Source organism: Tachysurus vachellii, chromosome 18, assembly GCF_030014155.1.
Source record: "Tachysurus vachellii isolate PV-2020 chromosome 18, HZAU_Pvac_v1, whole genome shotgun sequence".
NCBI lineage: Eukaryota > Metazoa > Chordata > Actinopteri > Siluriformes > Bagridae > Tachysurus > Tachysurus vachellii.
The window spans coordinates 16,931,565-16,957,667 of NC_083477.1; the positions used below are offsets into that span (position 1 = coordinate 16,931,565).

Below are 26,103 nucleotides of genomic sequence, written 5' to 3' on the forward strand. Positions count from 1 at the left end.
ATTTTTAACAGTGGACGCAGTCAAAAAGCGGATTTATATAAATAATAACTAGATAAATTTAACGCTAATGAGCAAGCCATAGGCGACGGTGGCATTAAGGGAAAAACTGCCCGAGAGGATACGAGGACGAAACCTCGATACAAACCATCCTCATCTGAAATTCATTCTAATCATAACGTGATGTCTTGTTGAAGTTACAGTATATACTGTTCACTGATGGATTTGAGTGCAAAACGGATTTAACGGAGATGATGCGGATTGATGCACTGATTTAAAAAACCAAAACAAAAAAAAAACAACAATTTGATCATTAGTCATAATCGAATATAAAGTTCTTTTTCTTATTATTTTAAAAAAGACAGCATAAAAACGTAGATTTACATGGATTACAACCTCGTGTCTGCCATCGGAATATTTTGATAGACGAGTCCGTACATTCACTGGCATCGTTTTCATCGCTAGAAGAATCAGTTAGTCGTAGCTGGACATTTCTGCACATTACATTTTATTTCATTTAAAAATATCAGAGAGAACTCTATACTGCTGCTTGTCGACCGTTCCTCGGATCGTTCGGGTTGTGAATATTAGCATTATTATTACAGTACAATATACAGAAGTCTACTGTATACTGTGATACACTGTACATGTGCAACTTTGTATTACAACAATATTAGAACAACATTAGAACAATATTACAACAACAAATTTTCCCATTTCCCATACAAATGTATTCAAAACACTAAATGTTTCAACACTATGAAAATTGAACTTATTATAGCATGTTTATTATATTATAGCACTAATTATTGTAAACATCGGAAAATGTTTTAACAAAGCAGCAACAATGAGACAATATTTGCGATGGAGAGATGTTAAATAAAAAGGGGGAATAGTTCCTATTCATCATGTAAGTGCTACGTATATATGAATGTTAGCTGGCTTGATGGCGTTTCACCAACAACCACAGCATGACCTAAAATTAATTCATTAAAAGGTATGTAAATAAAATTAACTTCACACCCGTGTTAGCAAATTTGTAAATAAAATGAACAGCAGCGTACCGTTATGTAAAGAATTTATTTCTGCACTTTTATATAACTATAACCGTGTCATGCAGGTGAACGGTTACCTGTGGCGAGGGTACAGGTTTAGAAGCAGCTCTCTGATTGCACTTCGCCGTTAGCTACATGATTCCCGACAGAATGTTTACCGTTAACAGTTCCAGCGTTCAGGCTCAGTGTATTGTTTTTTTCTGGTTGGACATCCAGGACATCCTCCATCTCTGCTTCTACCAGCTGAGGGATGTTATTGATCTTGGCAAAACTCTGACTGATTTCCATGAAGGTTTTGTTCTTGGTCTCTGGTAGGACGACGACGATGTAGATGGCGGCAAAGACGCAGACGAAGACGAAGACCAAGAAAGCATAGTTCTGAAGAGACTCCTGCGACACAGAGACACAGGGCATGCCATATCAAGTCAATTAATCAATCAGTTAATCAAGTCAATAAAATACCTAGAATTAATTTCCAACATGTATTTTATTTAAAGAAATATATATTGTTGCCTAGCTTCATTCTATTTACTTCTTTAGAGCTACAGTATGGATTTAGCTGACACGTAATGGCACGGCTTTATGTCCTGGACTCGCTCGCTCGGTTTCATTTAGAAGCGAGTGGAGGACTCCTGTGGGCTTGTTTCCTTACAAAATATCAGTAGCAACGTTGTCACCTGGGTAGCCTGTAAGTGGTCCCTGCTTTCACACACTCGTCCTCTTTCCCATTCTCCTCTTGATGAGACTTTTTGCAATGCTTTGTTTCTTTTGTTTTAAAGCAGTGTACGTTGACAGTAGAGTCATTAGCAGCCTCGATAGCTGCTCGACTTCTTCACGCATATTTGTGCATTATGATGAAGAATATAAAAGAGCTGATGTGCTCTTTTCACTGATGTGAGTCCCTTCAATTAAACTATTCATTCAGTTGCGTAGTTTGCTCGATGTCCAGCCTCATGCAGCCCAACAAAGGCTGGATTACCTGCACTAAATGAGCCTGAATTCAATTTCCAGAACTTGGAGGAATTGAGGTATGATATGAAGGGCCACGTTATTTTAGAGACTTACACTGAAATACTCTACTGAAATACAGTACCTTCTTAATCATTTTAAGAGAAAATTGGCCTGTTCTGGATCTAGAAGGTCTTTCAGTATCTTTCTGTATCTGGCAATTGCGACTGCAGTACCTCCTAAACCTGGGAATGTTATGCTGTCCCCTTGTTGCCTGGATGCTCAGGGCTCGTCATCCATATCAGAAGAGCAGTGGAGTAGGAGCGACAAGGACGTGCATCCATGCCATCATGTTTAGGCATGGCTTCGATATATTCCTTCCTCTGAAGGAAGCGAATGAAGGTTACATATGTAGCTACTGTAAGGGGGAGGACGAGCGTGATGTGATGGGAACAATTCACGGTCGCAATGAGATTATTGCTGTTGGCGCACAGACGGGAATACTGCAAATTGGAATTCTGTGTCGCTTCCCAACTGAAGCCACCTTCCAACTGGGTAATTTTCACACTTGAATTTTTATCCCCCCCCAGATTCATGGCCATTTCAGCCCTGACTTCAGTAGGATTAGTGAAGTGTTAATGTTGTTGTTGTTTGAAAGCCCAGAATCGGTGCAGACTCAAGTATTTGGCCCCAAGTGTGAAAACACCATTACTCTCAGAACCGTGACTACCTACATAACCTTCTGCATTCAGTGACCAGAACAGCAAGTCAGACACCAACCACAATGTTCTTTGAGCTTTTAATCACCAGTCAGAAAACTAAGGACACATCAGACATTCCTATCCAAAAAAAAAATAAGATGCTCTCCTTGTGTTGCCATAGAAACAACTAATTTCTCAAATAAGAACTAAGACGTTACAAGAAAACTTGCTTCAGCCAGATTGGGCTTTGGAATGGAACGGAGAGAAAGACAAAAAAAAAGTCTTATGATGTCACAGGTATAAAATCAGAGTTTTAAACATCAAGTAAATCAATGAACCCTGTAGAAATTTTTGCAACAAATAATACATATATACGAATGAGTAAAAAGTTCAATGATATATTTCACAGAGCAAGTAGGAATCTGAGTGCTATCTGTTCCTGCTGTATTATAGCGTTCTGTCTCTCTTTTGTGTGAAACTATCAGCTTTCAGGTTATTGCTCTTATGACCTTACGCTCTCGTTCCTGACACCATTCAAAGTTCTGTGATGTGTCATTTCTTTTGTGGCTTTGTAGGCGTGCACGGAAACAAGACAGCCCGTTTTCATGCTCGTGTTTTCTACGAGTCAGGAATTCACAGTAAGGTCCAACAGCTGCGTTCAGCTACTTTTGATCCAAACGAGATGCCTGGATGACATGCGAGGGATCTGAAAAGCTCTATACGTTATCTCTCAAACGTAGCAGTGTCACTATTGTCTTCATTCAGTAATCGAGGGCTGTGATCTCTTACGTTATAACCCGTTCCTGCTGGTTGAGTAAATGGCACGGAATAAAAAAAAAAACTCATTATTCAGGTCCTAATAGAATGTCATTCTCTTTTAAGAATGGGATGTTATAAGAGGGCACAGTGATGCACTGAAAACCTGGACAGACGAACACGACAGGCATCTATCGCATTGCGTGGGCTTTTTACACACAATGTCAGGGAGATTAATGAGGATTTATCAGATTTATGACCCAAAAAAATCCTCCGGTTATTGGTCAAAGAGAATAATCCTATGAAAAAGAGCTTCTTTCACACACACACACACACACACACACACACACACACACACACACACACACACACACACACACACACACACACACGAGCCTGAGTATGTTCTGCTAGATTTAATAGAGAAAAAAAAAACCTTAACCTATCTGTATTTATGATTTACACATACACACAGTCTCCAGAACCATCACATCTCCTGTTTCCATGGTGATATGTACATTCTGCTGGCTATTCCAATCTGTTTCTTTTACACACACACACACACACACACACACACACACACACACACACACACACACACACACAAAGATGCACTTATCTAACCAAATGTCCACCTCAAGGTCAAACTGTCAGGTATTTCTGTCATTTTGGGATTCTTACTCGTGTTTTTACAAAGACCAAAACACCTGATCTCCAACACACACACACACACACACACACCAACACACACACACCAACACACAAACACACCAACACCAACACCAACACCAACACACACACACTCCAACACACACACACTCCAACACACACACACTCCAACACACACACACTCCAACACACACACACTCCAACACACACACACACCAACACACACACACACCAACACACACACACACCAACACCAACACACACACACTCCAACACACACACACTCCAACACACACACACTCCAACACACACACACACACACACACACCAACACACACACACACACACACACACACACACACCCCAACACACACACCCACCCACACACACACACACCCCAACACACACACTCCAACACACACACACACACCAACACACACACTCCAACACACACACACACACCAACACACACACACACACACACAACACACAAACTCCAACACACACACACACACACACACACACACACACACCAACACACACACACCCCAACACACACACACACCAACACACACACACACCAACACACACACACACACACACACCAACACACACACACACCCCAACACACGCACCCACACACCCACACACCAACACACCAACACACACACACACCAACACACACACACACACACACACACCAACACACACACACACACACACCCCAACACACACACACACAGTTCAGTGCGTGCTGTGACTTTTATATGTTCTCTCTTGGCATGATGAATCACTGAAACCTGAATTTAACGTTGCTTTATAATGTGATTTATGGCAACAGAAAATTCATAGAGTTTTATTTCATTCCTGATATTTAAAGAGATAATGTGTAATGTTAAATCGCACCCCCAGTGCTGGTCTAATAACCCTGTCATTTCAAGGTTAGAGCTGACAAATGGTGATGTGACATATATTTTTCCCCTCTCCTCCTTTTTCAGATTAAACCCAGTCCGAAGCCAGGAGCTGCTATTTAATCTGCATCCCAATGAAATGGTTTCAGAGCCGTGAATTAGGTACGGTATGTCGGTGCTTTAGAAAGAGGTTTAGTATTTCCTTTAGAAAGAGGAATTCAAAGTCATTTTTTTCCAACTGTCAATAGCTTTCAAGATGCGCCGTCTCAGAATCTACACAAAGTAGCACGCGGTAACTTAGCGATCTGAGCTCGTGAACTCTGTGAACATTTTCTCAAGTGTGGAGGATTTCTCAGCACCACTTTCATCCAAGCCTTTTGACATTAATGAGCGTTTTTTTTATTATTTTTTTCCATAAATGTTTGAGCCGAGGTTTACGGACAGCGGCACTGATGCCGATGGAAGATCTGGAAGATCAACACCGGAATGCATCTGATGGTATCATTTTGCTTTTACTGATACTGAGGTCCTGACCCTGGGTGGGACGTATGTTAGAGACAGCATTTAATTGGTAAAGATTCAGGATGATGAGTCAGTGTTTTAAGTGTCTAAAGTCTAAAATAACCTTAGATTTCTTTTAGAAAACTGTGAGTCGTAATGGCGAAGTTGTTAAAGTAGCAGTCGGAACAACATTGTGTTTGCATGCGCAAGCATTTGTACAATTCTAATTATCTTTTACTGTAGATATACAAATTTTATACCCAGCAATTATTTAGTCTCCCGCTGAGGAAAGTATGTGCATAAACACACACACACAATTTTATGCACCAATCAACACAAAAGATCAAGAAATATAAGTCCTATGTATAAATATCAGTACTGATCCATGCTTTAGAGCAATTTTTTGTTGGCTAAAAAAGTGAGCATTCACTCATCGCTGCAGCCGACACGTTCAGCTTATGGCTCCTGACCTGGTGAATTTATGGTGTGATATGAGCAGGAATACATGATGCACTTGTGACAACATTAGCATCCATATTTCTATCAACACGCACCTGATAAACAACCAGCTGTACATAACCCCAGCAGGGCTAACAATTTATCTTTAGCATGGGGCAAGAGTCAGTGGTGAAAAGAAGGAAGGGCTGAAGAGAGAGAAGAATCCGTTATCCTTTAATATCTACAGTGAAATCGTTCAGATTTTTGAGCTTGTTAGAAAGCTGGGGTCAGAGCACAGGGTCAACCATAACACAGGAGCCCTGCAGCATAGCAAAGGCCTTGCTCAGTGGCCCAGCAATGTTGCGGCTTGACCCTGTGACCTTTTGAACAGCAGCTCAGAGGTTTTACCCAATGACCTCCTGTGACTCAAATTATTCCTATGTGAGGAGTCATAATGAAGTGCTCATCTGGGGCCTATGCGTTAGAAAACCACCATGTGTCCTCATTCCTTACCTCAACAACTGGGAATGTCCTTTGGGTGGCCAAAAGCTAGAGAAGATATGGTGCCATTAGTCCTCCTGCTTCACCAGTGTTAATAAGTCTCTTGCCAGCCTACGCCAGGTGCAAACTCAAGCCCTTCTTGACCCATGGGCAGAGCTTCATCATTAATGCAAGATACCCTAGACAGTGCTGCGATCCTTTGTCATGCCAGCTGTGCCAGAGCACCAACATTCAAATGTCTTTTCAGGATAATCCAGGCTGGGCCCGAAAGTGACTGGGTGTTCAGGCAGCAAATGACCATACCAGCTGTACAAAATGGGCACTCAGCTACACAGAGGTGGACAGAGGTACAGGCCCTCTTTTACTCCTCATGTCTAGATCTGAATTACAAAGTGCCTATAGTGGATGATGTTACAGTGGATTGCTATGGTGCTGATGGTGGTAGCTCAGTGGTTAAGGTGTTGGACTACTGATCGGAAGGTCATGGGCTTGTACCCCAGGACCATGCTGCCACTGCTGGGCCCCTGAGCAAGGCCCTTAACCCTCAATTTGCTCAGTTGTAAGTCACTCTGGAAAAGGGTGTCTGCTAAATGCCGTAAATGTAATGTAATGTAAGTCTAAATGGCCAATTCACTCTGGTCCCTGGGAAGACAATCTCTTGCCACCTCAGAGAGTAGAGGTTGTCCAAATGCAAAAGGACATGAGAGTTGGGTTGGACTTATGGCAAGCCAAAGAAGTGTGATTGGGCCATGTGGCATCCCCTAGATAAGGCTCGCTGAAACCTCAAGGCCAAAAACCAGGTTTTGGTGCTAACTGAAATCTCTCTAACCAAAAGAGCATGGCTGCAGCATGGCCCCTTCCCTGGCCTGAGTTGCTGGAGGTGAGAGTTTGGGTAAACATTGGATAAGAAAAGGGTGGCACGAATTGAGGCGGCTGCTGATGCCAAGAGAGAGCTGGAGCTGGAGCGCTGAAAACCAGCCAAGGGACAGAACTGTTATATTCCTTTAGTTTTGTGCAAGATGAGACACCCTAAAAAGAGCTCTGTCCTCCATTCAAATACTTGACTCCTGTGTTTATTCTCTACCCAAACCAACTGGCATCAAAGTAAATTCTATTTATATTCAGCATGTTTGGCATAACCATGCTTTCACTGGTTCAGTCCCAAGTCATGAATGATAGAGTTGAATGTAATATACATACTATACTATATGTAGCATATACACAGTGCACAGTAGTGTACGACAATCAGCTCCAGAATTATTAGCATACCGGTTTTTTGCTCTATATTCTGTAATGTTGGCAAAAGGAGGTTGCAAACATCCTAGTTTCTATTTTCGCTTTCTTTAACCTTAATTGAGGTAAATATCTAGTAAGAATCTACTGTAGATTTCTCTCCTTTCTTTCAGTGTGAGCGAAGGCAATCTAATAAAGATTTTTTAAACCAATCTTTACCGAGAGGAATCTATCTAAGACAAGCATCAGCACAGCAGAAGGTGAAATGTTCCGACTCGAAGACTGCCATGGTACAATTACGGGTAGAGAGAAGGAGACAAGGGAGATGTAAGAAAGACAGACACAAAGAGTTTTTTTTTTTTCTTTGTTTGAGAAGAAACACTAGAGTATACCTTTTTATGTTTTCTTGACGGCTCCATAGCACGAAGCACGTAGAGATAGGAGAATTTATTCGGAGTGGGTTTGTAAGGTGCCTTGGATTTGTGTCAGGAGAGTAAATTGGGTGGGGAAAAAAAAAAAGAGGAAGGAATTTTATCTGGAGTGTGCGAGTTTAAATGAGTTGATCTCAGAGTGAATAAACCCTGAATGCTTTGTGGTTTCCACAGAATTGTTTTTATTTTCAGCTTTGTGGTCTGAAAGTATAAAAGTGTGTGTGTGTGTGTGTGTAAGGAAGTAGTCTCTGTTGGTTTAACTCCATTTGGAAGCCGTTTGTAATAGTTTGTGTGTGTGTGTGTGTACAGTGTACTAGTATGGATATGGAGGAGTTCCTCTCTTATTACAATTGCACGGCATATTCAGGGGTGAAATTAAAAAGTGCACAACCAATGATGGCGTGTGTATGGATTGTGGGTGCTTTCTTTATGCTGAAGTGTTGGGTAACCAAATACATAATAGTTATGGGACTCCTGGGACATGCATTGCCATGGAAGTGTGATCTGAAAGAGAAGGCTGCTCTAAACCTGAAAGAACACGGTTTATGGAGAAAACATAACATATGGTGCAAATCCTTGGGAGACGTTCGGCTTAGAAAAATACACATAAAATGAGAATCGGAAATGAAAAAGCGTTTCCAGCCCGTTTAGTTTGTGTTTTTTTTTTTTCTAAGCTTGTGAGTGAGGTGACGAACTTGTGAGTTCAAAGTCGAAGATTACTTTTATACAGTAACATAACTGGTTTTGATGCTTTAAAGGTGCTCCGTTCTGAAATAGGAAACAAAGTGAACTACAGCATTCACTTGACCTGAAATAAGTGAGTTCTTGTGTGCAGGTGCCAGAGACTTTCAAAGCTATAGCATTAGGCCTTAGGGACTAGAGTTGATAAATTGATAAATGATATAGACGACTGCTCGGTGATGAGACAAGACGACTCGTTCTTGCTTTAAAAAAAAACACGTAGGTGAAATCAGCAGTGCAGTATGAAATGAACCAACACTTCAAGAATCTGTCAATACTAATTAAACCAAAGCATCTTAAGTAGTATCATCAAATCAGTATCAAAGGAGGACAGAGGTTCTGTGGGGTTGTGGTGTTCAGGAGGTGGTGGTGTAGAAGGAGACAGTGAGAAGGTAAAGATAAAGTGGTCCTTGGGATATCATCCAGTTAAAATTGTTGATCTTGCCAAGGAGGGCAGAATATTAGAGTTTGTGTGTACTGTAAGGAGGATATGTTGAAGCTTTGATTGAGGATGGGAGCCTTGAATGTAGTAAGGGTTCAGAATTATGCCAAAAATTTCCAGAAAATAATTATAATTATTTAGGATGATGACTCAGGAAAGGTGGACGTGACGAGGAGGAACATGGGTTGAGATGTGGGGGTTAAAAGTTTGGAATGTACCACTGAAGACCAACAACGGTTATAATGGCCACTGCGATACCTAGTTTTCTTCAAAGAACACGACATGCCCACATTACCACAACAACACCCACTTATCAGCAAGGCTAACAAAGTGACATTAAAAGCACTACAGGAATATCTGTATAAGTGCTGGTCACTCGCTGCATTTCAATGCAGTCGTTAGCATTCATGACATATCCAGGTTACGGGTTAAGGCTTTTTTAACAGAAAACGTCTCCACACTTGCCTAAATTGCCCCATATTATGTGGAAAACAGTGTTATGGTCTAAAGTAAATAAATAAAAATTTCACAGACTAGGACCTGAGTATCATTATTGGCCAAAATAAATTAGGTCTAATTTTACAAGGTCAATGTGGATTAGTGTAATTAGGCACTAACTTCACCTTTTCGGGGACTTTCGACATGTAGTGCTAACAGAGGGTAGAAGAATTCAAAAGTATAAAAGAGGAACAAAGGAGACATGGCAATGTATAGGGGAGAGAAGAAGTGTGATGAGTTATGATGACTGAGTTGGAAGCAGAGAAGCTTCAGGTTTACAGCTCCTGGAAATAACGACTGTGTTTATTTCCCATTGAATGGTTGTGCCATTTTGTTATATTGACAACAAAGTGTGTATGGATATGTTTTATTAGTGGTGTAAAGACTGTGTAGAACTCGTGTTTAAACACACACTCCTACCTGAATGAAAGGGAAGAGGAGGCCTACGATAAAGTTTGCCAGCCAGTTCACAATTCCAGCGACCAGAAATGCGGCGGGACGATTCGCTTGCTCAAACAACTCACCAGTCAGAACGAAGGGAATACCACCTGAGAGAGAGAGAGAGAGAGAGAGAGAGAGAGAGAGTATGTGTGTAAAATGTCACTTAGACTAATAGAGATGAGATTTATCATTAATATTCATTGTTGTATTCTCAGTAATTAGTCTCTAATGACTTTTCCGCCCCCACACACCTCTATTGTCTGCAGTCCAGACTAATCCCTAGTTTTCCACCTGAGAGTGAATATCTGCAGTATCTGGGCAGCCATCCAACATACACACGGAGTGTGAATCAGTCGTTAGTGAAAGGACATTTTAACAAAGCCGTTTCAACTTGGCTGAACAGCTACAGCGTAGAAGTAGTACATATATATATATCTATATCTATATATTTAACTGTGAATCCGTCTGCGTCTCGGATCACCCGTTTAGTGCGTTTGGTTTGTTCACGTGGAAACTCCGTGAGAAATAGTGCAGATGATGAGCTATAACTGCTGAAAAATTTAGCCTGGAACAGCATGACAGAGGTTGAGCTTCTGTACCCCCTGACGTGAGACGCTCAAGCTCTGAAGTATCTACATGTAGGTCAAATGGCGTCATGTGCAGTCATTTTTTTCCTTTATCTTCAAAGATTTTTGCTAATGCTCAGACACAAAAGTGTGTTTAAAGTTTATAGGCTTAACACACACACACACACACACACACACACACACACCCACCCCCAGGTATCTAATAAGGTGAAAATAACCAGAGGGTGTATGACTAATGGACCTAGCAGTCTGAATGAATCTTCCAGTAAGGAAATTTTACACAACATTGATTAAATGTGCAAAACACACAGTGACACACAATATGAATGTTTGTAGAGTGTGTGTGTGTGTGTGTGTGTGTGTGTGTGGTGACTGTGCTGTCTGGTTAATCACTGACTGGGTTTGACTTTGAGTTGAGGAAAGTTCGTCACTGTGATAATTAAAGGTGTATATGAGTGTGAAGCACAGATTTGTGTGTGTGTGTGTGTGTGTGTGTGTGTGTGTGTGTGTGTGTGTGTGTGTGGGAACAAGTACAATGGTTGTGTTAAATTGCAGAAGGGTAATTAATGCCTGGGGACCTGAGAGACAGTGAGAGATTGAGGGAAGGATTGAGAGAACGAAATATGGATGGAAAGAAAGAGGAATATAATAAAAGAAAGAAATAATACAGATGGACAAAGAAAGGGAAGAAAGAGAGGACAGAGAAAGGAGGACAGGAGTAAAGAGAAAGTGATACAGAGAGAGAATGACTGAGAGAAGAAGAGAGGTGGAGAAAGTAAGAGAATGAAGCAAGAAAGAAGGGGGAAAGATTTAGGTCCCAGGCAAACTGCAGTATGAGTCATCCTCTATACCACACACACACACACACACACACACACACACACACACACACACAGCTGTAACTTACACACTATCTTAAACTTGTTAGTTCTGTTGCACTTGTGTCTCCACACTGTAGGGACTGCAGAAGCACAAATTGGGAGCTCCCTCTTGCTCCTGCACTTGTACAGTAAACAACTTTGTACAGACACACACATAAATGCATGCATCAGCTGTACAAAAAGTACAGGACTGTGGTGTAGGTTATGTAGGAGGTGCAGACAAAGCTCTCTGATCAACCTTCATCCCTATCCTCAGCTAGGGGTCTGAGATGCGACCAGCAGTAGTTGGTAGTGATCAACAGCATAAAACTGTAATGGCAGCGGAAATAAGGTTTCTCTGCAGGGTTGCTGGGCTTGTTGATACAGTGAGGATCTTAATCAAGTAGAGCCTCAGAACAGACCTACTGCACCTCTGAAAGTCGCCAGTTGAGGTAGTGTAAGAAATTACAGATAACTGCACCCAAATTCCACTACAAGGTACACATCTAAAAAAAAAAGAGCTCATTCCTAAAAAGGTTTAAATATCATACGGTAATACGTTTAGGACTCTAAACAGATAAACTTGATTCAATCGTTAGTATGGGAGCGGCAGCAGGACATCAAGGTCTGCCACGAACAAAAGGGTCTACGTGACCGCGATTACCATTTAAAGTGACCACTTGGTTGATAACAATTGTAACAATACCAAGACAAGGTGTACGTGACCACGATTAACATTTAAAGACAATCAGCTAGACAACAAGGTGTAGCCCAGCCATTTGGGAGACATTCAGTTCTTACACTCAATACATATTCAAAGCAGAACCTCATTTAAACTACAAAAAGGGAAAACAGTATAAAATGCTTGAGCAGGATTTGTTCGGGGTTCTTACTGACTGAACCCAAAGTACTTCATGTATTTTGTCACTGCTATACTGGAATACACTTCTTGTTCTTCATTAAGATCTTCACCATCATCGTCTTATTTTTTACACATTTTTTATTTCTTACAGTAGTTTCTTTAGTTTCTTTCAAGGATGTCCTCTTGAGATACTTGACCATCACTCCCAAATGAACACACCATCTAAATGCTGTCCCTGTTTTTCCACTCTTCTGGGATCAGCTTTACTCTAGATTTTCCCTGTGTGGATTTGGCTCTTCAGCCACAATAGTCAGGACACTGGGTCACTGCCAAATTGGTGGCCGGGGATAAAAAAGTCTGAACTGAGCTTCTCAGCCTGCTGCCATCAAAGTTCACTACCAACTGTTAGCTAAGCAGGATGCTGAAAAACGCTCAACACACACGGACACACAAACACATACAATTAGGGATACACAAACTTACATATTTTGTTGTACATTGTTGTTTCATCATTCACGCCTTCAGGCTTTGGGCTACATTTTGGAATGTTAGAGTTCAAATCCCATCACTGGTAAGTAGTTGATCATCTTTAAAATTCAACTGCTCAGGGTATCCTGTCTCAATTGGAAGTCGCTTTGGATAAAAAAAAAAAAACACCAGCCAAATGTGCAAATGCACTCAGTCATTGCCTGAAGCAAGCTGTTCCAGAAACTCAACCCAAAATGTAAGCCATTAGTTATTTTATTCGCAGTTAAAGAAGTGAAGGCTGAGTGGAAAAGCACTTTACAGCTCCAGGGTCTCCGGGTTGATCCGTCCTGACCAGAACCCTAACCGGTATAAAGTGGTTACTAGAGATGGTGAAATAATTAAATCATCTTGTTTTTATTTTAAATTAGAAACCTATTAACGAGTGTGGGGGGCACGGTGGTTTAGTGGTTAGCACGTTCGCCTCACACCTCCAGGGTCGGGGTTCGATTCCCGCCTCCACCTTGTGTGTGTGGAGTTTGCATGTTCTCCCCGTGCCTCGGGGGTTTCCTCCGGGTACTCCGGTTTCCTCTCCAAAGACATGCATGGTAGGTTGATTGGCATCTCTGGAAAATTGTCCCTAGTGTGTGATTGCGTGAGTGAATGAGAGTGTGTGTGTGTGTGCCCTGTGATGGGTTGGCACTCCGTCCAGAGTGTATCCTGCCTTGACGCCCGGTGACGCCTGAGATAGGCACAGGCTCCCCGTGACCCGAGGTAGTTTGGATAAGCGGTAGAAGATGAATGAATGAATGAATTAACGAGTGTGAGGAGACAAAAGTTCTCCCATCCAGCTAGTTTCAATAGAGTCGTAAACACCTGCTGGGGTGTATTATAAGGCCAGTGGAAGAAAATGTCACTGAAACTAATAACAGAAAAACAAAATGTGCAAAAAGAGGAAAAAATAGAGTGGTGGCAAAGAGGGCAGTTCTGTTTAAGTGCAGATGAATCAAAACACATTCATCGCCACTATACGAAGATAATGCTAGCGAATAATGTGTGGCTCAGACGCCTGGCCTTTAGCCACTGTTCATGTTTAACCTTTTGTTGTCAACAGGGATAGAAGAACCAGTGATCCAAGCAACAAATGGTTCTCTCGGTGAAATCTGGGGATACCAAGGGGTCCATACAGCATAAACAGATGGTCTAGGGATTAGTGGTAGAAACAATATTCCACTATTATCAAAGTTATTATGCCTGGAATCTGAAAGCAATCTGAATCTGAAAGCAATAATAATAATTAAAAAAAAAAAAAAAAATCAGGCTGCAATAATTCAAATAATGCAAGTAATGTCCGATTTTGAATCATTAAGGTTTTAAAGGGTTTGCTGATAGAAAACATCTCAACTCTTCACTGGCGACGTTAGGCTTCACTACCCTGCCACATGCATGCGCATATGTCTGTTATACACCTTATAAAAACATGCACTGCATTAATCCTCTACTAAATTCCACTCATGAGAAGGTCTTAAACAAGTTTCTCCATGGCTGGAATTACGTATGCTACTTTGTGGCTTTCTAACGTCTGCGGTCAAATTGGCAACAGAAAGCCCTGGGAAATAGTCAGAGTTTCAGAGTGCAATGTGGATACAATAGTGCTGTGTATCAGCAAGACGTCAAGCAGTTGGAGTCTTCTGTGACTCAATCCCAGCTATTACACACTCCTTCTGACCATCCAACATTCGCTTTCATCATCATCATCATCATCATCACATCCTGCTCGTCATCCATCGTTCCATTACACAATTGCACTTATAGCGAACACTATATAGCGATGTATAATTACATGTTATAAACATGTTCATTCTTATTGTGCTCATTGTTACGTGTTTACCCACATTTGTGTACATGTGTGTAATCGAATATACTGCTACTGATGAGTTAATAACAATAATGATAAATGAAGTGTCATGGGGCTGACAGTCTGTGTGTATGTGAAATACTTTAACGCCCTGTACAGAGATTCATTCTGGAGCCGAGGACAAAAAGGTTTATTTGTTAAACTGACGAGACACACATGAACATGTCTTCACTATTAGGTGAAGCCTGTCAGTCCAGGAAAAGGAGGAATGGTGTCTGTGCCCGTCAGCCTAGCGAAGCGGGAATACTCTTTCTGCCTGTTAGTGAAATTGAAGGTGGTGTAGTTAATGTACCTGTCAGTCCAGTGAAGGTGGTGTTATCTTTGTTCCTCTCAGACTAGTAAAGGAGGTGTGACATCTCTGCCTGTCAGTCCAAATATAAGAGGTATCTCTCTGCCGGTCAGTCAAAGTAAGAGATGTTGCTGTGTTTGTCGGTTTTCATGGAAGTGGTGCAATTTCCCTTCCTGTCAGTCCACATGAAGGAGGTGTGGTCTCTGTTAGTCTTAGCTGCTTGTCGTCTGTGCCAACCAGTCCAGTACTGAAGGTATGGTGTGTCTGCCTGTCAGTCCAGAGAAAAGGGGTATGGTCTCTGTGTCTGTCTGTCTGTCGGCCAGAGTTTAGAAGGTGCGTCTCTGATGCCCGTCATTCCCAGTGTTCTTTGTGTTTAACATCGGTGCCTATTATAGGAGTTCTCTGCCCATCAGTCCGGATGAATTTCCGATATGTCTTCTCTCAAGCTGACGGTCTGAGTGAAGGAGCCATGGTTCTACACTTTCCAGACCCTCTAAGAGAGATCTATTCTCTGTCCCTGTCATACCCCATGAAGGTGGCATGGTCTCTGCCCGTCAGTAAAAGTACAGTAGTCATGTTCCTCCTGCCTGTCCATGTACAGGAAGCATGTTATCTGTTCCTGTCAGTTCTTGTGAAGGCGGTCCAGTGAAGGAGATGCGGTCTCTACTGTATGCTTGTCAGTCTCACGGAAGTGGAGTAATTGCTTATTAGCTACCAAAATAAATAGCCAAATACATATAAATGTTGAAGATGGCACAAACACCTAAATTGGAGCATATAAAGCACCTGTTTAATTCTAATTGCCTAATTAAAACATAAAACATTCTAAAAACCTCTAAAACCACATGTTCATATCATCTTTCATATCGTCGCTGTCGGACGGAATCCTCGTATCTCCAAAACCGTTATTTTTCAGGAAATGAAAAAAAAAACGCTGTACCTTATCAGCAGTGCACAGGGTTTAGTCCGCGTTGCAGTGGATTGTCTTGCGCTAAATTCCTGTCCTCAGACGAGCACCAGAACTAGCGGGGGTCAAGATTTTTTTTTCTTTGAGCCCAGTGTTTTGAAGACATTTACCTCAGAAGACATGTTGATTCGTTGTGAGGAGAAATATGCCGTGAAGCTCTCCCGCGGAGTGAAGAAGAGGTGGACAGTTGAAGTGTCCAATGGAGTGATGAGATTTGCGCTCAAGCTATTTTCAAGACTTTAGATTGGTTAATAACTTGTAAAAATAACAGACCCACGTGGGGACTGACCAATAGCATCGATATGTGAAAAAATATGAAATTGACCAAATTTGGACATACGAGGTTTCCGCCCGACAGCGACGAGATCATAAAACCAACCAAAACCCCCTCACTTTTCTTTATTTGCCCTCTTTTCTTTGCAATAAATACAAAAATACTTCTCCAGGGATTAAGCTTAAGAGGGTGTGAGAAACTTTGAAGCACTGTAATCCACTTGGCGTGAACGAATTAATGTGTACACTGTGTTTTTACGCAGTGACCTGACAATAATTCCTTCTTGTTCCCCCCCCCCCCTTTTCTGTCTTGTAGTCTGTTTGTAATGCTGACTTAATACCTGCTCAAGGCATCTTTCTAACATCTGCAAGTGTGTTTAAATTTAACACAAGCTCTCTGTTGAGTTAGGAGGAAATACATGATCTGCTGGCGGTTACACAGGCACTGTTATCAAGAATGATGTAGAGTGTGACTATGGATCATTTACTCAGTGTCCCCTCCTATGCAATGCTAAGGTCATAGGAAGCCAGCATCGCACTCAAGTCACAGTCCTCATGGGCTTGAGCCAGCTTAAAACAGCCACTGCTCCCAGAGGGAACATCCAGCTTATGGGATCCACGATGATGTTAGAGCACCACTCAACCTGTACACCGTGCCTCTGCCTCCAGCCCACAAACCAGTGCCTGTTGGAGCATAAATGCACGTCAACAGCTTGGAGCAAGTGTACATGGAGACTGTTGTCTCACACCTGTTTGGCACAGAGGCACGTGGCTGATGCCACTACAAAGAATTCCACCCCAAAACTGAATGAATTGCAGTCATTTCACTACAAGGTCACAGCATTGCTACGTCACACTAATGGGGTGTGTTATGAGCCACTTGGAGAGCTAGGCCTTTGCTATGAAATACCGTGGCTGAGGCACAGTACCAGAGTTACTGGATTGGCTGAATTTGTCAGTTGTAGCTTTACCCTTGCTTGTGAGATCTGAGATGCTTAAGCTGCAATTTGCCAAACAAATACAAGACATCAGACCCAATTCTTGTAAACTGATTATTCATGCTGCATACAGATGCTTAAGGAACAAAGCTGGGTGATATTTTCCCCCTCATTAGTTAAGACCACTCACTGCAAAATGAATAAATATAAATATTCTTATATAAAGTCTTGTATAAAGAGACTCTGACTACTGCCTCACTGAGAGGCCCATCCATAGTGGATGGCCAAAATGGATCACGCTACATCAGCAGGCAACTCTTGGCATTTCAAATTTTGCTTTCTGGGACAAGCCCCAGGATGGACAGACTATCCTACCTGCATTAATCTACTTCTGCCAACCCAGTTTGGCACAAAGGGGACGACTATGAGCCAGCAGAGGCAAAGTATATGGGACATATTCTGAGTCTTTATAATCAGCATCTTTCCTGTTGTCATTTCCGTTTCATTTTCGTGTCTACAGGACTCACCAGAGATGATCAGCTTACCCACATAACTACTCCCCTTCATGCTGCACTGGATAAACTTCCTTGGATACTATTGTCTTGCATGTCCTAAAGTAATAGACCGTCCAATGCTAATCCTGTGACTCTTATGCACAATTCTCTATCTATAATAACAAACAAAAAAAAAACAATTTGGCTCAGATGATGATGTGTTTTCATTATTATTATAGTTTGGTTTGTGTAGATATTAAAAGTTCCACAGATGTCAGACGTTCATCTTTACTCTATATACTGTACTTACACCGCCATGAGATCGTGACCTTATGGATGCATCCTTCAGAGACCGTTTTGTCTGCTCCTCTCTAAAATCTTGAATATACTGTTAAATAAAATGTCTAACCATTTCACACGGTAAAGTATTATATCTACTTCATTGAAAACCACATAGCTTACATGCTAGACTCAAAAGACGATCGAACTTAGCAACGGTAACCAAGTTGGCAGCGAACATCTGAGACACGTGTAGTTTTGATTAGAATTGATAACCGTTATGCTTTCACCATCTTGTGAAAGTATGACACTACATATTTAGGAGTTTATTTAATTCTCTCTTCGGTCTAGTGGCTAATTTGCAGAAATTAGGTTGAATCTTAGGTAATTACCTGCAAACACTAAGCACTGCACAAGTGGCCACTCGCAGGTAAGCTGCTTGCTCTGCACTTTTTAGGCATGCTTTAATTAGAGAAGCATACTTTAGCATGGAAATACCAGCTTAACACCTACATTCTAATGAAGTGCACAATAAGGCTGAACACGGATGCTTGTTTGTTATGATGTAAAAAGTTCTTCAAGCACACTTTAAGTAGCCCATATACCATAACTTGAAACCCTTTAAAAAGACCCTATAGAATACACTGGCTAATAGATTTTTAATCTGTTTCAAATAAAAGGCTTTAATTGGCCTAGGGAACTGTACCGACAATAAACACAATACTATCGACTGGACAGGTAGTGCAAGGAATATTCCTTTGGTTTATAGTCACTTACCTTACATACACATATACACATATTACTGATCTATATTAACAATCTGGAACAATGAAGTAACCAAGGCTTGTTAGTTAGTTTTAGTTCTTGCGGCTATAAATATATAGTGCCTCGTGCCATCCTGAAGTAATCTGTATATCGGTCTGTGGAAAAGAGAACAGTAAGATATTGGATTTATATTAGGTTAACCACTGGAATTCTTCCAATAGTCAGCACATTGTTTCTTTTATGATGATTTATTTTGTAAATTTATGAATTACCAAATGATTAAATACTTGTTTACATGGGTTATCTCGGACACACAGATGACTGGGGTTTTTACACAAATTGCTCAGCACTCAGCCAACAAAGCCTTTTCTCATAAATCCAATTTCCAGTAAGTGCCTTTGTGATTTAGAGAGGGCTCCGTGTTCCCGTGAGTAAATACACAAAAACAATAATCCAAAGAAAAGTTTAATTACAGAAAACCTGTGTACGCTTTAAGAAATACAACCGAAGGAAGGTTCTGTTACACATTAGCATCGGATCTGCAGAAGATTTGACAGTCGAAGAGCTAAATTGTTTAACAGGCAATTTAATACCCCATTTAGCCCACACAGGGAGCTGCAACTGCGTCACTTAGGGGCTGTGTTCCAAATCGAGACACATCTGCAAAGGCTGCATTGCTGTTCACAACAAGGCGTATTTAAATGCATGACTGGTGGTGTTCCAAATCACCACTCCTCTCTCTCTGTGTGTGTGTGTGTGTGTGTGGGTGTGTGTGTGTGTGTGTGTATGTATGTGTGTGTGTGTGTGTGTGCATATACCTGGGCCAGAACAAAAAGAAGCAATCAGGGCTAATATGGAAATGAAGCTCATATATGGCATCCATGAATAACTGTCCTAAAGAGAAAGAGGGAAAGCGAGAGGATTATATTTCAGTAGTTAAATCTCCATCTACTTATAAAACAAAAATCTGATTAAAAAAAAAAAAAAAAAAAAAAAAAAAAAAAATAGACAAATGTGCTGTATCTCTGTCACAAGATAGCCTGAGGTCACAATGCAGGTTTGGCATTATTTATTTAAAAAAAAAAAAAAAAAAAAAAAAAATTACGTCAAGACATCTTTGCCTTATACATTCACATAGCACAAAAGAATGGACAGAAAATGTTAGACCTCGGAGCAATTTATTAAACTGACCCTATTTTCCCCCTCTCTAGTTCACACTGATTCAGTGGATAATATTCAGTTTAAAATCAATCGTAATGTTCGGCACAGACTAAATACAGCTCAACGACCAGAGTACCCCTATCATCAAGGATGGTGGAGGTATCACCATGATCTGGTTACTTTTCAGCAGGAGGAACTAGAAATCTTGTCCTCATGGGAAACTTGTGTAGAGTCAATTCCAAGCGAATTCTTGAAGAGAGTCCCAACTCTGTACCGAAGCACAGGGTAAAAACTGTTCCATCCAAATATCCATCCAATCAAGAAGGTGTGCGTTTACGTATGGCCAAATGGAGCCCAAGCCCTGACTGGTTGGTTAGTTGATGTTCCTTGTAAACAGTAAAATAAACCAGTTCCCACTATCTGAGCAGATGACAAGACCTGTTCCACCGTTCAGTCAGGCACAACATTTCCAAGAGACAGAATATAGATAAAGTCAGATAAAGGTCATTCAAATCGATATCACTTTCCTTTCACAATAATATGTGGCTTATAGCAACAGCGTGAGGATTTCGAGGAGCCGTGTACAACAATGCCTCTATCTTTCCTTGTCACGGTAGCTGAAAAGAAATACATCAGGACAACAAATCCGTCAGTAACTCTGTAGATCTCTGTAGATTTTAACTCGTGTCAGTTTTCTTACAAAAGCCTATTCAGATTTCGGATTTTATCTACGACAGGGTTTAGAAATTTGTACGATTTCAGCTTGCACACACACACACACACACACACACACACACACACACTAGATTTTCCAGTTTAGAGCCTAAATAACATCTTTCTAAAAATATTACTAGCATGGATAACGATTAGAGCGGATGAGTCATGTGTGCTGAAATTGGTACCGAGCGTTGCAGGATTCATGAATGTTTATGAAGGTTTATGATGCAACACTGAAACAAATCACCAAAATAAAAAATGAATGTCTTGGAAATGAGAGAGAGAGAGAGAGAGAAAGATGTATGTAACAAGTCAAGCTGATTCAGGTGGAAGAGACTGAGGTGAGTATGTATATATTTATAAAGGAGAAACGTAATTGTGTGTGCATTCTGCTTCGGCTCATCCTCCGCTACTGTACATCACTTGAGCTCATAATTGAAATCAGCTGGAGATGTGGGACTCGTTGATAGTCGTGTAGCTCCTATTCATACCTCTGCACCTCTGTCCCTTTAATCCAGGGCTGTCCAGTCTTATCCTCAAAGGGCCGGTGTGGGTGCAGGTTTTCAATCCTACCGAGAAGAAGCTACACCTGAGTTTACTGGAAGCCAGGAGCAGATGATTAAACAGGTGGAATCAGCTGTGGCTGCTGTTTGATTGGAATGAAAACCTGCGTCCACGCCGGCCCTTTGCAGATAGCATTTCACCTGCTTTAGACCTTATTATCTGTTCAATCCGAGTAACGCGTTTGCATTCATTTGCATTCTGAACACATACTTAGGACATAATTATTGGTCCAAGTCTTTTGTATACACTGCAGTGTGCTGATCTATCTCAGTAAATCTCCATAATGAACAATAACCATGAAACTAACTGCTCTGCTCTGACCTGTACAGTAATACATATATCTTTCCTCCACTTGTGTTTCTAAGAAAAAGAGAATAAATCATCTTCTCAGGTTTCCATATGAATAGAATTTGATTAAGATTTTTTTTTACTTCTCTAATGCTTTCAACTTGAAAGCTTCGGCCTCTAGCTAATCCGCCTTAACAGTACTAATACTTTGTTGCCAACTCTATCTTTATTAGAAATATGAATTATTTACCACGTGGAGGATTTCGGCACATCTTGCTTATTCCCCCACTGTGTTCTAGTGGTTTGTTTGAGAGGAATGTGAGAAAGTATTCGCTCGACTCAACAGGGACCTAACAGGGTTGAAACCGTTCCATTCAATTCAATTGTCCTGAAACGGCTCAACAAGAAATATCCAGGATATAAATAATAAATTACAAACTATTCCGCCTTTATACCAAAATGTGACCTTTCTGTGAGTTTGTCCTGCATACGTCTTAAATCTACATAAAGAATATCTATAAAACAGTGAAAAGGTTCATAACTAACCCATTCCACTGAGTGCAGCCTCTTACATTTCACATGGTGGGGGAAAAAAAACCCCAAACCATTTTATAAAATCTTATTATTAAATGCCATTTTCTTTGTCTGTATTTCCAGAAATCCAGGTAGTGCGTTTTCTACCTTTATAGTGTATTGTATTTTTAACACAAGACCCTTTAAGACTGGTCCTTAAGGTCCAATTATGTACCCAAGCACACAACATTCAGGTTCTTACAGTAGATAAGAAGATACACTAAAGGCAAGTTCTACCCCCTCACGTCTCTAACTAACCAGGGAAAATACAGTTTGGGAAAACAATTTTCTGATGGATTCCCTGGGAGGGAAACCGTACATGTGGAGAGTTTTGTCTGTTGTCATGTACAAATTTTTGCCAGTGTTTTAAATCAACATTTTACCGAGCATCAAAAAAAGTTAATTCTAGGAAGTTTTTTAAAAGATCTGCTTGGCTTTATTGCCTTCATCCATCTCTAAGATGATGAGATATGATTAAAATGTTCTTTTTTAAACATCGGCTGCTCCGGTTTATCTTAACCTGTTTATAATGCTAGTTTTGACTCTGGGTATATTAATGATAGTTTGTGTTTATATCTTGTTCAATATAATGCTAGTTTGTTTTTAGCTTGCTTACTTTATTTTAGTCACTTGATAATAATGCTTCGGTGGCTTAGTGGTTAGCACGTTCGCCTCACACCTCCAGGGTTGGGGGTTTGATTCCCGCCTCCACCTTGTGTGTGTGGAGTTTGCATGTTCTCCCCGTGCCTCGGGGGTTTCCTCCGGGTACTCCGGTTTCCTCCCCCAGTCCAAAGACATGCATGGTAGGTTGATTGGCATCTCTGGAAAATTGTCCGTAGTGTGTGATTGTGTGAGTGAATGAGAGTGTGTGTGTGTGTGTGTGTGTGCCCTGTGATGGGTTGGCACTCCGTCCAGGGTGTATCCTGCCTTGATGCCTGATGACGCCTGAGATAGGCACAGGCTCCCCGTGACCTGAGGTAGTTCGGATAAGCGGTAGAAAATGAATGAATGAATGAATGAATAATAATGCTTAATGATTTTACCTTGTTTACTATGACGGTGAGTTGTGTGTGCTTGCGTTGTGACCCGTTTACTTTAACACTAGTTTGTCTTTTAGTTGGTTTTTAGAGTGGTTTTGTTTACTCTGACTGCAGCTTGTTGGTACAGCTTGTTTACTGAAGATACTAGTGGACTGACGGATGCTGAATTGTGGAGTTTCCATCTGATTTATGGTGCGTTCAAATCGAACGTGTCACGTGATTTTGATACGCGAGGATAAACATACAAAATGCTAGCCATACAAGCGGAAAAACGTCTGTTAAACAGTGTTGCTAGGCAACTGGCCAGCATGGGGGTCAAAAAAGGCCTCTCTTATTTTACTGGAAATGAGTTAGCTAGCACAGAGCTCTTAAGATTTGTTTTTATATGTGAATCGATGTAAAGACACATTTAGCTCCACCTGAATTTTGGACTGCCTGCGTTTTAAATAAAAGGTTAGTATCATAAAGTGCTGCTTCACTGAACGCTTTAAGGGTTAAACACTAGAAAACCAGAAAAGTGACCTTTTGTTTTTATTCCCAAAAGAACTCATTAAACCTGTGTGTGTGTGTGAGGAAAGCCAGTTGGTCCTATATATATAAATATATATATATATATAGAGAGAGAGAGAGAGAGAGAGAGTTGTGTGAGGCATCATGACCTTTAGCCTCATTAGTTTAACTGATAAGCTTCTGACCTGGAAGTTCAAGAAGACGGTGAGGAGGCTGTAACACACGGCCATCGCCGAGAAGCCGAAAATCAGCAACAGTTTCCGTCCAACACGCTCGATCACCAAACCCTGAGACAGAAACACACACACACACACACAATGAACAATTCATGTATAGATGTATAGAGAGACTCAGAGATAGAAAGACCATTTAACTCAAACACACAGGCAAGATGTCTAATAATAGTGTGTGTGTACTTTGAGTACATAAATAGAAACACTCAATTCAAATCAGCCACAGAATTCTGACAGGTCATCTGATCTCTCGATCTCTCTCCTTGCTGTCTCTCTACCAGTTTTTGGATGTTGGTATATTTTAGAGAAAGAGAGAGAGAGAGAGAGAGAGAGAGAGAGAGAGAGAGAGAGAGACTGATATGATTTGTCAGCAGACTCTCCTTATGTCTTAATCGAAGTGACAGCAGGCCCTTGGGGGTATCTACAGCAACATCCACAAACAGGAAGAGGGACATGACCATATAGAGAACGTGTGTCTGAGGTGTAACAGTTGGGGTGTGTACTGTATATAAAGAAGACCATACCAGAGACTGCTATGGCTACTTTGGCAGTCTGGCACACAGCCTACAAAAAAAAAAAAAAATACATTGCTCTATTTTTCTGTACTATTTATTATAATGGCATCGGGTTTGGGACACGGCCCCGGGATGCTGTTCTGCTGATGATCTCTGTTGACCCCGCGTTCCCACCAGCAGTGATGTGACACTGCAAGTAGCTGGAAGTCATTTAGATTCAGTCAGATCTGGACAATTTGGGGCAACTGATGCTGACACTAAATGGACGAGGTGACCGACTATATGAAGAGCAAAGCGAGCTGCTGACTACCTGTGAAAGTGAGTCACGGTTGTAGGGTCCTTTGTTCACTGGGATTTAAACAGAGTAGCTGGTTAGTCATCTTTTCCACAGTTAAAGCCAACACTCATTCACGACTTTATTTCATTTTATTAGGTGCAATAAATGCGCAAAATAATACATCTGTGTATCATATACAATATCTCTCTTTTTCAATATGTTGAAATCTGGCCTTAGTAGGGTCTAAAAAAGTAGGCTTTGCTATACAGTACCTACAGCATCTGCACTAGCCAAGCAGGACTGGACTGGACTGTACAAGTCATAGCACCAAGTGCGTTCTTTCACATGCTGCTGTTCACGAGGGAATTCATTACAGTACAAAGAATGCATTTCATTTTAAAGGACAACAAAACTATTTACACTAAAACGACACAAGACGGGTTTGAAGTAATTGAAGTAATTGCACAGAATAACAAGGCAAACTAGTTTTTTTTTTCAAACTTACTTGCAAAATCTTTGCAGTAAACAACTGCCTTAAGTCTGTAAACCAGACATCAGCATGCAGCTCAACTGGACTGAGGTCCCAGCCATTACAGAATATTAAACTTTTTCACCTTTTTCACAAAACAAAACAAAAGGCTTGGATTGCTTTTGTAGGATAATCCAGGCATGGTCTGAAGTGCCAAGGAGTTCTGAAGCATTTGTTTGAATCTTAGCATATAATATAGCCCGAGGATGTCTCATGTTCTAGAAGAAAGGGCCAGTGTAGGGGGCAGGAAGCAACACAGTCTACTGAAACCAAGTGGGGCTCATACTTGATCGAAATGAAACCCTGCACCCACGCTGAACCTTTGTGGATATGAGTGGACTTGTAGGCAGAGCCGATCCTGACCTCCCTTAGGCCCTAAGCAAAATTCTGCTAAGGGGCCCTCCTACCTGACCCGTGAGCCATGTAAACTATTTGTCACACATTCACACTTGCACTGGCAGCACTGCACAGCTAATTTAGCTAGTCCGATAGAGACTAGAGACAGAATCACATCAACTTAACTTTACTGTTATTTGCTCTTGCTGACATCAAACTTAAAGAGAACACAAGTTTAACTGATTGCATTTGACTCTCATTTTGTTTCTTTTTTCTCTTTTCATGGCCGGATGGATAGCTCCGCTTCATATTGTCATCTACACAGTAAACATTAACACACGCTGTAAAACGAGGCAGGGGGAGGCGGGGCCTTACGTAATTTGTGGGGCCCTAAGCAACT

General features: G+C 41.1%; 1 protein-coding gene across 3 annotated transcripts in view; it reads right to left on the reverse strand.

Moving 5' to 3' along the window:
* Positions 1-522: 522 nt before the first annotated feature.
* slc2a9l2 (solute carrier family 2 member 9, like 2) overlaps positions 523-26,103 on the reverse strand; it is a 91,172-nt gene continuing 65,591 nt past the window's right edge. For 2 of the 3 annotated variants that reach the window (XM_060893044.1, XM_060893043.1), the window contains exons 10-13: positions 23,999-24,100; positions 19,779-19,854; positions 10,243-10,370; positions 523-1,442 (exon numbers count right to left, since the gene is read on the reverse strand). In XM_060893044.1, the coding sequence (XP_060749027.1) occupies positions 1,149-1,442; positions 10,243-10,370; positions 19,779-19,854; positions 23,999-24,100 (600 nt within the window). In that variant the 3' untranslated portion in view covers positions 523-1,148. The remainder of the gene's footprint in view (positions 1,443-10,242; positions 10,371-19,778; positions 19,855-23,998; positions 24,101-26,103) is intronic. The other variant, XM_060893045.1, reaches the window with a different exon arrangement.